Here is a 13,442-nt window from a genome sequence, read left to right on the forward strand (position 1 = left end):
TTCTTATATTAACTCACCCTATAAGAACAGACATGGTATATCTTTCCATTTGCTGAGACATTTTGCTCCCTGTTCAGTAAGATGCTGGATTTTAATATTCATATTAAAATATCACCAATTAATTTTCTAACTTATTCAATATTTTACTGTTTCAGTGTATCACACTGGAACACTTATGAAATTAATTACATGATTTTTAGAATGATAAATATATTATGAATTTTTAAATTCTGAATGACCTTATATACTAGGAATAAATATTTGATCATGATGCATTATTTTATAATGTGCCTTTGAGTTCTGTGTACTTTTAAAACTGAATCTGTGTTGATATTTGTAAGTGAAATTGAGCAGTACTTATTTATGCAATTTTTGTTTGGTATTGAAATTGATGTTATACTCACTTGATAAAATATATTTGAAATTTTCCTTCCTTTAAATGCATTGGAATAGTAGAAGTGGTAAGACAATGAACTCATTGATAAATATTTATAGAATTTCCCTGTAAACCAGGACTGATGCTTTTCCTTTTTAATATGGGAGCTATTTTACTATATATTTTTTCACTATGATTGACTTGTCTAGGCTTTCTACCTCAAATTAGGACAATTTTGGTAAGTTGTTTTCTATAAGATTTTCCATTTTATTTCATTTTAAAAAATCTATTTTGTAATAATTTTGATATTTATCTTTTTTGACGATTATTTCCTCCATCCTTTAAAAAATGTTCTGTATGTGAGTGTGCTTTTAATTTGGTTAGGATAGCCAACAGTTCATCTGCTTTCATTTTTTCATGAAGTCTATTGTTTTTTTCAGTCTTTGAACTCATTTTAAATTCAGTTGTCTGTTAACTAAAACTAATGACCCCTTGGTTTCTTTATCAGAATGTTCTCCTGGTTATTATGGCCCTAACTGCCATTTTAATTGCACATGTCAGAACAATGGAGTTTGCAACAGGTTTTCTGGAAGCTGTGAGTGCCTCCAAGGTTATTATGGACAAAGCTGTGAGCATGGCAAGTAGAGAAATTATTGGTCATACTATGATTTTTGTAAGTTCTATGCTTTCAAAACAAGTTCAAATCATAGAAGTAATATATTCACATTATATGAAACTAAAAAGCTTTTAGTGTATATTCTTGCAATTAGAGCTAATTTCACAGTTCACATTTAAATTCTAGATGTTGACAACTTCCATGATGGAAAAAAAAATCGGTCTTTTTAGTTCTTTTTGTTTCTTCTCTCCAAGAAATGGTTCTATGATCCCACGATCATTTGGAGTAGACACTGGCAGATGATATGCCCCAAGAGCCACCACAGGTCCTTCGGAACAAAATTATTCTTCTGATAGCTGCCCAAAGGCAATAATAGATGAGGAAACTGCTTATTTCTGTCATGTTAATCTAGACTTGACTCTGAACTATCTGCCTTCAAGTTCTCTTTGAAAACATTAATTTATACTGTCTCTTAATTTATTTTCAGCTAAAATTAGGAATGCAAATAATATAATTTGTCTTTGGCATCAGAGAGACCTGTTGGACAAGACAGTTAAGAGATTAAGATGTGAGACTTTAGGCTCTAGAATGAGTCATGTGTGGTCCACCTCTCCCAGTTTCACCATCTATAGAGCAGGACTAATAATATTAGTGGCCTTAGAAGGCTGTCATGAGGACTAAGTAAGAAGACACCTTGAAAACATTTAGCTCTGAGACTTATGGCAAAAGCTCAGTTAATATTAGTTATTTAGAATGAAAAACATTTTCTAAAGTCTCTAAAATGATATTAACTATGTTCCCTTTTGTTTCATCCTGACAAACATATTTCATGGGAAGAGATATTACCAAGCCCTTTGAGAGTTTAGAACTCTGGAAATGATTCTAACTTTTCTTGGATCAGGTAGTATGGAAACAAATGTCTTTTTTTTGTTTTTCAAAATTGGAATAAGAGATAAAAGAAGAAAAATATTTATATGAAACCCATCAATTTTATCCTGCTTGCAGTGGGATATCAGAGAAGGTTTTGAGTAAACAGGAAATATCAACTCTGGTGAAATAACTGTGTGATGTGGGTTCATTATTGATCTTAGGAAAAGGACTCATCAGTGGAGTATAGGTGGGAAACTATAATGATAATCCAAGTTTTAGAAAATCTGGACTGGGTTGAAAACGGAAATGAACAAACTGAAGAATATCTTGGAAGAATAATTGTCTGTGTTGGTGGTTAGGTGGTTATGGAGATAAGGAAGATGGAAAAATCAAAGTTGGTTCTAAAATTCCAAACCAGGAAACATGGAAGCATAGTATTATTTAGGATAATGGAAAGCTCAAGCAAGGCTACCTTTATGATCTTAGTTTTATACATAATTAAAGATAAAAAATCTTATTTTTGTATGCATTCTCAATAAAAAGTAATCTCACAAGAATGAAAAGGAGAAAATCTGAACTAGATTCCACGTCATTTACATTTAAAGAGTTATAAGGAGATCATTAAATGGAAGAACATATACTATATAATTAATGCTCTTGTTATTTACTTTTGTGTTTGCCTCCTTTTTTCTACTCCTTGGTTGTCTTCCCTAATGATATATCTGTCCTGAGTAACTCTACTCAGAAATGAGAAGGGTCAACCACATCAAACATAGGCAAACTCAGCTCTATGTGCCTGGAAAAGGGACAGGGAAGGCAGGGGAGACAGACAGAAAGAAGGAAAGAAAGAAAGAGAGAAGCAAAGAGAAAGGGAAATAATGGAAACTAAAGGGTGAATAAACTCTGTTTCATGGGTGGATGTCAAGCACATCCCTAGGGAAAACTGGAGATAAGAAATGGAAATACTTTGTCCTAGTCAGACTGAGTTCTGGCACACTTCCTCAAGACGCCATCGCCTTGGGCAGCTGACAATTTAGTTTCTAAAGAAACACATTTGCTTGGATACAGGGTTTCTAAATGTGAATCAATTATTCCTGATGTTCAGTCACAAAAGTAGTGATCTCCAACTCTGGAGGTAAAATAGATCATGCTGGACTTACTAGACGGCAACTGTGTATTGCATTTAATAAGTCACATAAGGAAAATTTTCAGTGATTAAATTTCATTGACTATTCCAGTCAGACTTGGTGGCACAGGCCTATAATCCCTTGGGAGGTTGAGGCAGGAGGATTGCGAGTTCAAAACCCATCACAGCAAAAGCAAGGCACAAAGCAACTCAATGACATCCTGTCTCTAAATAAAATTCAAAATAGAGCTGGGGATGTGACTCAGTGGTTGAGTGTCCCTGAGTGCAATCCCTGGTACCAAAAAGAAAAACATACAAACAAAACACAGAAAACAAAAACAAAAAAATTCAACTTCCTTGTGAGATGTGCACCCTATTACCTGTCTTTTATCCTGTTTCTCTCTCCTTTTCTCCCCTCCCCATTGTGTTTCATACCCACCCTGTTGTCCATTTCCAGGACTTTAAATATCAAAAACTGTATGAATCACCTTCCACAGACACCATCTTCTTAAAAAATAATAATTCAAAATGTATTGTCATTAAATTCAACTTTGATCTGAAGTTTGAAGGCTGTTCTTTTAGGTGATTAGACTTTGAGAGAGTTTAATGGTGTTTTGGGCAACTATTCAGTTACTCATATGGCTGAACTATTGTCAGTGTGCTTCTCCATATAGCTTTTTCTTATTTTCAAATTCCTCTCTTCTCCTTATTTATTCTTGGGAAAGAAGTGATCTGGAACATATTCTTTAATTTTTTTCTTTTCTTTATTTTTAAAGTTAAAATAGCATTTTGACATTTCTATTTTCCAGCATGCCCACCTGGTTTTTATGGCTTGAATTGTGCTCACATCTGTCACTGCAAAAATGGAGGCAGCTGTGATACAAGAAGTGGACAATGCATTTGCCCACCAGGTTTTCATGGCAGCCAGTGTGAAAAAGGTATGACCAGAGCAATTTTAAGCACAGGAATGTGAAAATTCTGTGTGACTGTGAGATCTTCCTAACCAACGACAAACATTTAAACCCAAATTGAAAATATGCAACAATCACATAGCTCCTGACACCAAATGAACAGGAATTCACTCAATGACCAATATAATGGGTCCTTCTGATTTTGTTGCTTGATTGTTGCTTCTGATTTGTTGTTGATTTTTGTGCACAAAAATGTTATTTTTCCTTAAATTAAATTGCTTAATATCTCAAAACACAGTTGAAGCTGTTAGTCTTCAACAGATGAAGATTCTACCTCTGAATGAAAGTAAACATTTCATTATTTTTTTTAATGTGACATATATTGAGTTCATTGATATTGAAAATAATACAAAGATCATGATAATATTAAATGAGATGATTTAGGCATTTATCGCTAGAAAGAAATTACAGCTATGAGTATTTATGAAGATATGAAGGTGAGAATTTAGGCTAATCATTTTGAAATTATATATTATAAAACCCAAAATGACACTGATCAATTCTATTAGAAGTAATGCCAAACAGACTACATAGTTTTGGGTTAACAACTAGGAGTACCATTTTGACCTATTTTATGTACATTCTTATGCACATAATTACAACAACCATCAGAATGTTAATAATATAATGATAAAAGAAATTTAATGTTATGTGATGAATCAAGTTATTGTCTAGGATCTTTTAAAAGCATCTCTGTTAGTCCCATAACATATTCTCAGATGTCACTAAAGCTTTACATCTTTTATCTCTTGTTAATCTTCTATTCATATATTATTTAATGATTCAATAAAATGATAACTATTATGTGCCTGTTTCTGTGTTAAATTCTAGAAATATAGTGGAAGACGTGGAACTTACAGTCTTCTAGAGAGATGCACAATAAATAACACTTTGAGGAAAAATATTAAAAATAACACTCTCAGGCAGTAGATTTTGTATTCTTTCTTAAGTTTTTATCTTTAATTTACTTACATTCTCAAAAATATAAACCAGTGTCAAAGTAAATCAATTTTAAATCCTAAGTGTCAAATCAGAATGGACCTTATTTCTGAGAATTCTAAAACTTTCCTCTCTTCTGACCAGCAAATCTCACTTTATCTTACTACTTTGCTATATGGAACTCAATCTTGATGATTTTATCTTAAATCTCAATTTAAAGGTTGCATTGTCCACTATGGTAGTCATTAGCAGCATGCTGCTATTTAATTTAAATTTAATTTAACTTATGATTCACCTCCATAGTCACACACAACACATTTCAAGTACCCAGTGGCAAGTTGTATCTATTGACTACCATATTATAAAGCACAGTGTTATGGTTTGGATGTGAGGTGCCCCCCAAAACCTCATGTGCGAGATAATGCAAAAGGGTCAGAGGAGAAATGACTGGGGTTGTGAGAGTCTTAACCAATCAATGAATTAATCCCCTGATTGGGATTAACTGAGTGGTAACTGAAGTGGTAGGGTGTGACTGGAGGAGGTTGGAATTGGGTTGTGGCTGTGGGGTATATATGTTGCATCTGGAGAGTAGAAACTCTCTCTGCTCCCTGATCACCATGTGAGCTGCCTCCCTCTGCCACACTCTTCTGCCATGATGTTCAGCCTCATCTCAAGAGCCTTGAGGAATGGAACCAGCCTTCTTTGGACTAAGACTTCTGAAACTGTGAGCCCCCAAATAAAACTTTTCTCCTTTACAGTTGTTCTGGTCGTGTCCTTTAGTCACAGCAGTGAAAAAACTGTAAAGCGCATAGTTATAGCACATTTCCATCAGTGAAAGCTCAAGGGGTTCATATTTCAGCATTTCTCTTTCCTTTGTAGAGTGTCTGCTGGGAATGTTTGGAGATGACTGCCATCAAGTTTGTGACTGTGAAGGAGAAAGTTACTGCCACCCAGTAACTGGAAAATGCTTCTGTCCACCAGGGAGAACTGGAGCTCGATGTGAAGCTGGTATGATCCAAGGCACCTCAGAACACCCCTCTGACTCATTCACACAGAGATCTGCAGATACTTTTTTTTTGGTATTGGGGATTGAACCTAGGGGAGCCTAACCACTGAGCCACATTCCTAGCCCTTTTTATGTTATACATTTTATTTAGAGACAGGGTCTCTAAAGTTGCTTAGGGCCTCACAAAGTTGCTGAGGCTGGCTTTGAACTCGTGACCCTTCTGCCTCAGCCTGCAGAGCCATTGGGATTATAGATAGGTGCCACTGTGCCTGGCCTGCAGACACTTTTATGCTGGAAACAACATTCTATTGAAGAACATTGTCTGAACATTACTTTCCACCTTACCCTTAGTGAGATGAATCAAGGTTCATATTATTACACTACAGTCACCCATACCAGCACCTTGGCTGACAGAGGGTATAAGGTAAGTACCTAAATAGACAATTAACCTCATAACAAAGGTGACTCACAGAATTCAATAGAATAAAGTAGTTATAAGATACAGTCCCAGAAATATTCTTGAGACTCAAGCTCCCAGGTAGTCTCTGCAAATTGAAATTTATACTTTACTTTCCTTTTCATTCACTGGAAGAATGACACAGAATGAAAAGCTCCAATTCTTCAGGAACTATCCTAAGAAGAAGATAGAGTAGATTGAAATGATTTCTGACTAATCACTTGCTATTAGCCTTGATGAATGCTTGCCAGATCAAAAAGCTTTATGTAATTCACTATAGTCCTAAATGACTGAGCCTGCCTCATGTATGATCCAAAACAGATAATCAGAATTTACTTTTATTATCTTCAAAAAGAGATGGGTTAAGACTATATATTTCTAAGATAATTTTCTGCAATAATAATCTATGATCCTATAACATGGGATTATAATAATGGTGAGAAAGTCATAGTAACCTTCTAGGCTAAAAGAAAAATGTTTTTCACCAGGATTTCTGCCTTTTCACATCCCATATTGGTTCTGAGCAATAGCAATAAAGCTGCTTTCTTTGAGTGCCAGGCATTATCCTAAATATTTTACCTCAGTTCATTTTATTCTTCCCTCAAACTTGTAAGGTTGTCACTAGTCATATTCCTTTTTGTCAGAAGAAAAAGCTGGAGCACAGAAAGTTAATGAGTGACAGAACCAAGATTTAAACCCAGGTAGTCTGCTTCTAGACTTGGTGCAGTGCTATCAGTGGACAATAGTGTATGTGAAAGTTTACATGTACTCCAGAATAAGAAACCATCAGTGACTCTCAAGAATGTTGTATTACTACTTTTTCCATTTTTCATAGACTTGTAGACTACGACCAGGAGGTTATGAATATTGATTTGCAATCCTTTGGGTTTTCCCACCTAGGCATTTACTGAAAGGGGCCTCTCTCTCTCTCTCTCTCTCTCTCTCTCTCATTCTCTCTCTCTCTCTTTTTCTTTCTTTCTTTCTTTCTTTTCTTCCTTCCTTCCTTCTCTCTTTTTTCCTTTCTTTTCTTTTCCTGTCTTTTTTTTTTTTTTGCAAAACAGCATCATTTAATTTCTGATCCTTGTGCATTGCAAGCTTTTTGAGAGTTCAATTCATATTATTTTTAATTTTTTCTTTTAGCTAGGCGTGGTGGCACATGCCTGTAATCCCAGCAACTCTGAAGGCTGGGACAGGAGGATAGAAAGTTCAAAGCTAGCCTCAGTAATGGCAAGGTGCTAAGCAACTCAGTGAGACCCTGTCTCTAAATAAAATACAAAAAAATAGGGCTGGAGATGTGTTCAGTGGTCAAATCCTCAGTACTAAAAAAAAAAAAAAAAAATTTTTTTCTTTTACCGGAAAAAAAAGCTTAGAGCACAGTTTAGCATAGATAAAGCGTCAGCAAATGTTTGTGGAAGGGATTTTTACTTCTCAGCATTCTTCATGAATCATAGTGGACAGAAGGACTTGAACCTTGTCATTACTAAACCTGTCAGAACAAATATCTGCAGTACATAAGTCATCCATTGAATGGGCACTAAAAGCAGATGCTCCCAGCAGTTGTGGTCCCACCTGAATACTGAAGACACCCACAGATGTTTATTGGTGCACATCATGTGACATGCATTTTGGTTTATTTTCTGTGCCCTTCCTGTCATCACCACTCCCCTGTTATAGATGAGGAAGCTGAAATACAAAAACAGCTAAGTACCTTGCCCACTGTTACACAGCAAGGAAGTGGCAGATTGGGGACGTGAAACAAAGAGTCTGGGTTCAGAACTGAACTTTTACCACCCTCACTATATCACCTCTCAGGGGGGCAGAAAGAAAAGGAAGTGATTTTGCTTGTCCAGTATGGTAGTCATTAACCATAAATTGCTATTCAATTTAAATTTAAAACTTAAAATTCATCTCCTTGCTCACATAGGACACACTTCAAGCACCCAATGGACACATGTTGCTATTGACAACCACTCTGGATAGCACAGTGTAGAACATGTCCATCACTGCAGATTGTTTTATTGTATAGCACCCAACCATGTTTTAAAACTAATCACTAAACTGAGAGAGCTTCTGGTCAGGATGTACGTTAAAGACTCCTCTATCCTCTATGGCCTAAATTCCTGCATCACACATCTCTCATCATCCAGAAGCAAATTGCCACATGACTGTACCTTTGGGTACCACAAGGTCCCTCTTGTTGTGAGCTCACGGAGGTGCCCACAGCCTACACAGATGTACTACAAGGTCTTTTATTTGCATTTTTATTTTCAATTAGGCACAGTTCATCTGTGATATTAACTGTGAGCAGCTGGGTCTATGCAGGAGCCATAAAGATAAAAGACCTCATTTTAACTTGAACTCTGGTAAAGGACCTATTAAACAGCCATAATATTAATTCATAAAAGAATGTAACAACTTTTTATTGGATTATTCCCCCCCTTGGTAAATTAACATTTGCAGACATTCAAACAGATGTCTTAAATACACACTGTTATTAACATGAAAATGTGGTATTTTTATAAATTAAAATCAGATTCTGTACTGCTCAGGAGAAATCCTGACTAATAACCCTCTTTTCAAACAAGAAAACGTGGTCTTACCACCAAACTTGGTAATCCTGCAATACACTGGGCCATAGTGGGTGTGTGGGGCTAAATTTGAAATAACATATAACTTCTTAATTTTTTTTTCAAAAGCTCAGTGGTTTAGAGAAAAGATTCATTTAAAAGCAACATTTGCACTGTGTCCAAAGCTTCCTCCTGAAGAAAAAGATTGAATTACTGCTTGCTAATGTTGAACCCCATAAAAAAATTAGTTACAAAATCAATTTTTTGTGTTTCTACTTGCTTCATATTTAAAATCTAATTAGTCGATTAAGACAGGAGAGGTAGACCACATCTTAACCTACCTTCATAATGCAAGAGAGTCACAAAACTAAGCATCCAACTGCTCAAGGAGTATTTATGAAGAACCAATCTCCCAATCCAGAAAACAGGATATTGAGGCAATAAAGATGTATTCAACAAAATTTTGCCCATGGGCTCAAATTCACACTCCTACCTATATCCTCATGTTTATAATGATATTTCCAAAATTTTCACTTTCCAACCCACTACTTCCTTGTTTCAACTTTCTTCTACATATGCTTACTACCTTGTGTCTTCCCACGTAGTAGTGCAGAAAGAGGAAAGAACACTAGGTGAAAAGTCAGAAAGGTAGCTCTGCCATGTAGCAGGGATGTAACAATTGAGAAGGTCACTTATGCCATATCAAACCTCAGTTTATTTCTCTCTAGAATGGGCACACTTACCTCACTGCCATGCCCACCTCACAGGTATTTGTTAAAACCAATTAAGATAATGTATTAGGAACCCCCTTTGCTAACTGGACAAAAGTACATGATTGTCATGAGAGCAAAGGGAAGTCTCTCTGGTGACTTCCCAATCCTGCCTGACTGACCAGGAAATGTGAGGTTACTTTGTTACTTGTGGGCCAGACTGGGCTTTCTTATCCTCAAAATCCTTCAGAAAAAGAACCTTTTTTTTTTTTTTTCCTGCTAATTCTTTCCTGGATACCAGACTAACACAGACTAACAGCAAACACCCAGGCTGTCCTCTTTTATTCCACATTTAGTTATTTATAAAGCTAACACTTTTTATTCCTTCCCCTCATTTTCCTACTGGTTGCAAGCATAGTGCAATTCAACTTAGAGATGGTTTGAATCCCTTGGTGCATAGAGCAGGATTTTACAGCAGCAGACACACAGGGGATCTATGGCCCTTTGACATATTTTAAGAGATGAAAGAGTTGAATTTAAAGGCATTTCATTTTCAACAACAGAAGCACAGATAATTGTGTTTTCAACCTACAGACAAATCTCAGATGTTGTGTATTCAGGGCAAGTCCCGCCTTTTTCTGACCTTGAGGCAACTAATCCATTTTCCCTGTGTCCCTACTGCTATAAATGTTATTGAATAATCTAATTCTGAGAAATCACTTTAAAAATATCAGTTGCCGTCCTGACTTCTCCTCTTCCAATTTTGTCACAAACTTCCTTATTACTCCCTACCCTCCTCCTGTTTTTTTTTTTTTTTTTTTTTTTTTTAAGTAGTTGCTTTTATTATACAACATTCTAGCATGGGAAAAAGATACCACAGGATAAAACAAAGTTTTTTACAAGTCTATCATTATCCTATTAAGTTCCAAGAAGTAATAGGAAGAAGACAAGTGTGCTTGAAAAGCATGTTTGAATTGCCGTCATTTTTATTTTTTTCCCTCACAGAATGCAAGCCAGGCCAGTATGGATGGAACTGTGCTCTGAAGTGCCAGTGTGCTCGGGGAGCTCCCTGCAACCCTCTCAACGGGAGCTGTGCTTGCCCCGCAAGGAGGATGGGTCCAACCTGCGAGGAAAATGGTTTGGACCATCCTCAATAACCAAATACCAGAAGATTTTCTGCTGGCCAATAGACTTTTGTTGAAGTTCACCCATAGTTTATCATCTAAACTTGGCAGAGAATTGTACTTTCTCAACCCCTCTCTGCCCAGCCTTGCCTGTTATAAGGGGAAAACAGGAAGTCTCCAGTTTATCACTTCCACTCATTAGTCTAATCTCTAGCCTAGCTTCCCAACTTCCCTTTGCTGAAGAACATACCCAAGAATAAGAGAATGTTTTTTCAGGATCCGAACCATAGTAACATTTGGACTAATAAAAGAACCTCTTTTTTTTCATGTGCACAGGAGGTATTTAAATTTGGAAGGAAGAACTGCTTTTCAGTTCAGGTTGGACTGCACTGAAATATTCACACCTATTCAGTGAAGACCTCAGTGGCCATTAAGGAGCTGGATCCTCTTTAGAAATGTCTAGAATTTCATCTATTTATTCTGGGGATCCTGCTTCACAGCTAACTGTGCTTCGGATTGCTAATGTATTGTATTTCAAACATGACTCCTGGTGTGGGAGACTATTAAGATTCTAGCCACAAAAAGATCAGGATAAAAGTATGACATGCACATTTACAGTGAATCATCAAAATGTTTAGTGCTGTTTTTCCTGTCACTGGCCAGGAGGCAGGAAAAAAGTGGGTAGAAGTGATTGCGGCCAGTGCTTAGCCTACTCTGGGAGACGCAAATTTCCCACAAATTAGGACCAGATTGAATTTAGACTTTTAATCCAGATTGGTAATCTAGACTCAAATTGCTCATCATTTAGGATAAATTTACAGCCACACTTGTAAGTATAAGGTGGACCCTGTGATAAGCCCAAGAGAGACACAATGATAAATACAATTTTATTTTTTTTCTCAAATATTTTATAAAGTTTTACATTTTTCAGACTGATGGCTAATTTACATTAGCAAAGAATAACTTTCTTTTTGGAAATGCTACTCAGGTTACCCATTTCTTATGCTTTTTCAGAAACAGAAAATAGTAAAAGTACATGACTAAATGTTACTTATACAAAATGAGTAGAGAGTCTTTTAAATCAAAACAGATGAAGGATTGATGAAAAAAATATTTAGTGCTATCAAGTCAATACAGTTGCTAATCTTTACTTAAACTTTATCTTCCTCTATTTCATCATTCTTACATGGGAAGCCATGCCAAAATTAATGTCATTGAGTGAAATAAAAGATTTAATGAGAGCATTTCCTCAGAGATTCTTTATAAATAATTTAGCTTAGTCTTAAAAGAGATACAATTTCTTTTTATTTTTCTTCAGTATTTAGAATTAAAGTTTCATATTTACATGCATTTTAATGATTTATATAGTAATTAGTATTCCAACTATTAGTTGGAATCAATTAAAAACCATGCTTTATTCTGAACACTTGCCCATTCTCCTAACACAACATTTTTTATTTCCCTCAATTGTAACCATCTAGCCTACAGAGAGACTAAGCAGCAAAAGCCAACATCCTCTCTTGTGCTAATATCCACCTGTGTACTCCATTCATTTTAGCAGTTGTTAAAGACAGTAACTCAAACAATATAAAGAACAGCAATCAGATTTCTTTTTCTTACTGGAGATTTTATCTCCAGTAAAACATAGGAGCAACTCTAGGTTTAGTAGGAAAAAAAGAATTAGGAATTTCTTTTGGCAAATTTTTTGTTATATATTGCCTATTTCTTTGTAGATCAGAAGCCAACTATTGAGCACCAGTTCTCAGCAAAAGTCAGATATTCCATATACTATCTTCTTTCATCCTGTTTTCTACTCCCTGAAAACACACACACACACACACACACACACACACACACACACACACACTGAGAGCAGGAAAGCAAAACCATAGCATGAACCTGTATTTACTCTATCACATGACTCTTTAGACAGTTGAGTTTCACTTTCATCTTGATATAGTCAGCTAGAACAAGTATGCAAGTTACCAAAGTCCTTTTTCTTTACAAAATTTTTACAACCTGTCTCTTACATATTACAAATAAAGTAGAAAAATGTGTAAAATCCAGAATATTTCCATTATACTTTTGGTTACCTTGAAAAATCATCTTTGTGTAGGTATTAGTCAACTTTCTGTTACTATAACAAATACTGAGATTATCAACTTTAAAGAAAAAGGGCTTACTTTGGATCACAGTTCTGGCTATTCCAGTCCATGACTGGTTAGACCGATTGCTTTTCAGACCCTTGGGATAGAGGTAGCACACCACTGAGGGAGCACATTGTGGACCAAATCTGCTTATCTCATGGCCAGGTTGTGAAAGAGGAAGAGAAAGTAGTTAGGAACATACTATCCCTTTAAGGACAGTTCCTAAGGACCTAAAGACCTCCCACTAGGCCCCACCCTTTGTACAGTCCATCACCTCCCAATAGTGCCATGCTGGGGACCAACTCTTCACCACACAGACCTTTGGGAGAAACTTAAGATCCAAACTATAGCAGTGTGACACTCTGCAAAAATTAATGTCCAATGCAGTCATCCTTCCTAAAAATAGTCCAGTTCTCCTAATTGAAGACACTAACTTCTAATGATTCTGACACTAGATCTAATGATTCTGAAAATCATTAGAGGCAATATTTCACATGTGGATCAACATAGAATAAATGTTAATCTGAAATAAT

General features: G+C 35.9%; 1 protein-coding gene across 1 annotated transcript; it reads left to right on the top strand.

Moving 5' to 3' along the window:
* Positions 1 to 941: 941 nt before the first annotated feature.
* LOC124993590 (multiple epidermal growth factor-like domains protein 6) lies at positions 942 to 12,094 on the top strand. Its single transcript, XM_047565460.1, has 4 exons — positions 942 to 1,017; positions 3,798 to 3,926; positions 5,778 to 5,906; positions 10,644 to 12,094. Exons 1-4 carry the CDS (start codon positions 942 to 944, stop codon positions 10,793 to 10,795), a joined length of 486 nt encoding a protein of 161 aa, XP_047421416.1. The 3' UTR covers positions 10,796 to 12,094.
* Positions 12,095 to 13,442: the final 1,348 nt, after the last annotated feature.

Source organism: Sciurus carolinensis, chromosome 9, assembly GCF_902686445.1.
Source record: "Sciurus carolinensis chromosome 9, mSciCar1.2, whole genome shotgun sequence".
NCBI lineage: Eukaryota > Metazoa > Chordata > Mammalia > Rodentia > Sciuridae > Sciurus > Sciurus carolinensis.

What these genes read in the sequence shown, in the direction of transcription:
- LOC124993590 (XM_047565460.1), top strand. Translation starts at nt 942, where the DNA reads ATGGAGTTTGCAACAGGTTTTCTGGAAGCTGTGAGTGCCTCCAAGGTT. An exon ending in CAAAGCTGTGAGCATGGCAA is followed by an intron (nt 1,018 to 3,797) that starts GTAGAGAAATTA and finishes TCTATTTTCCAG; the next exon opens with CATGCCCACCTGGTTTTTAT. An exon ending in TGGCAGCCAGTGTGAAAAAG is followed by an intron (nt 3,927 to 5,777) that starts GTATGACCAGAG and finishes TTTCCTTTGTAG; the next exon opens with AGTGTCTGCTGGGAATGTTT.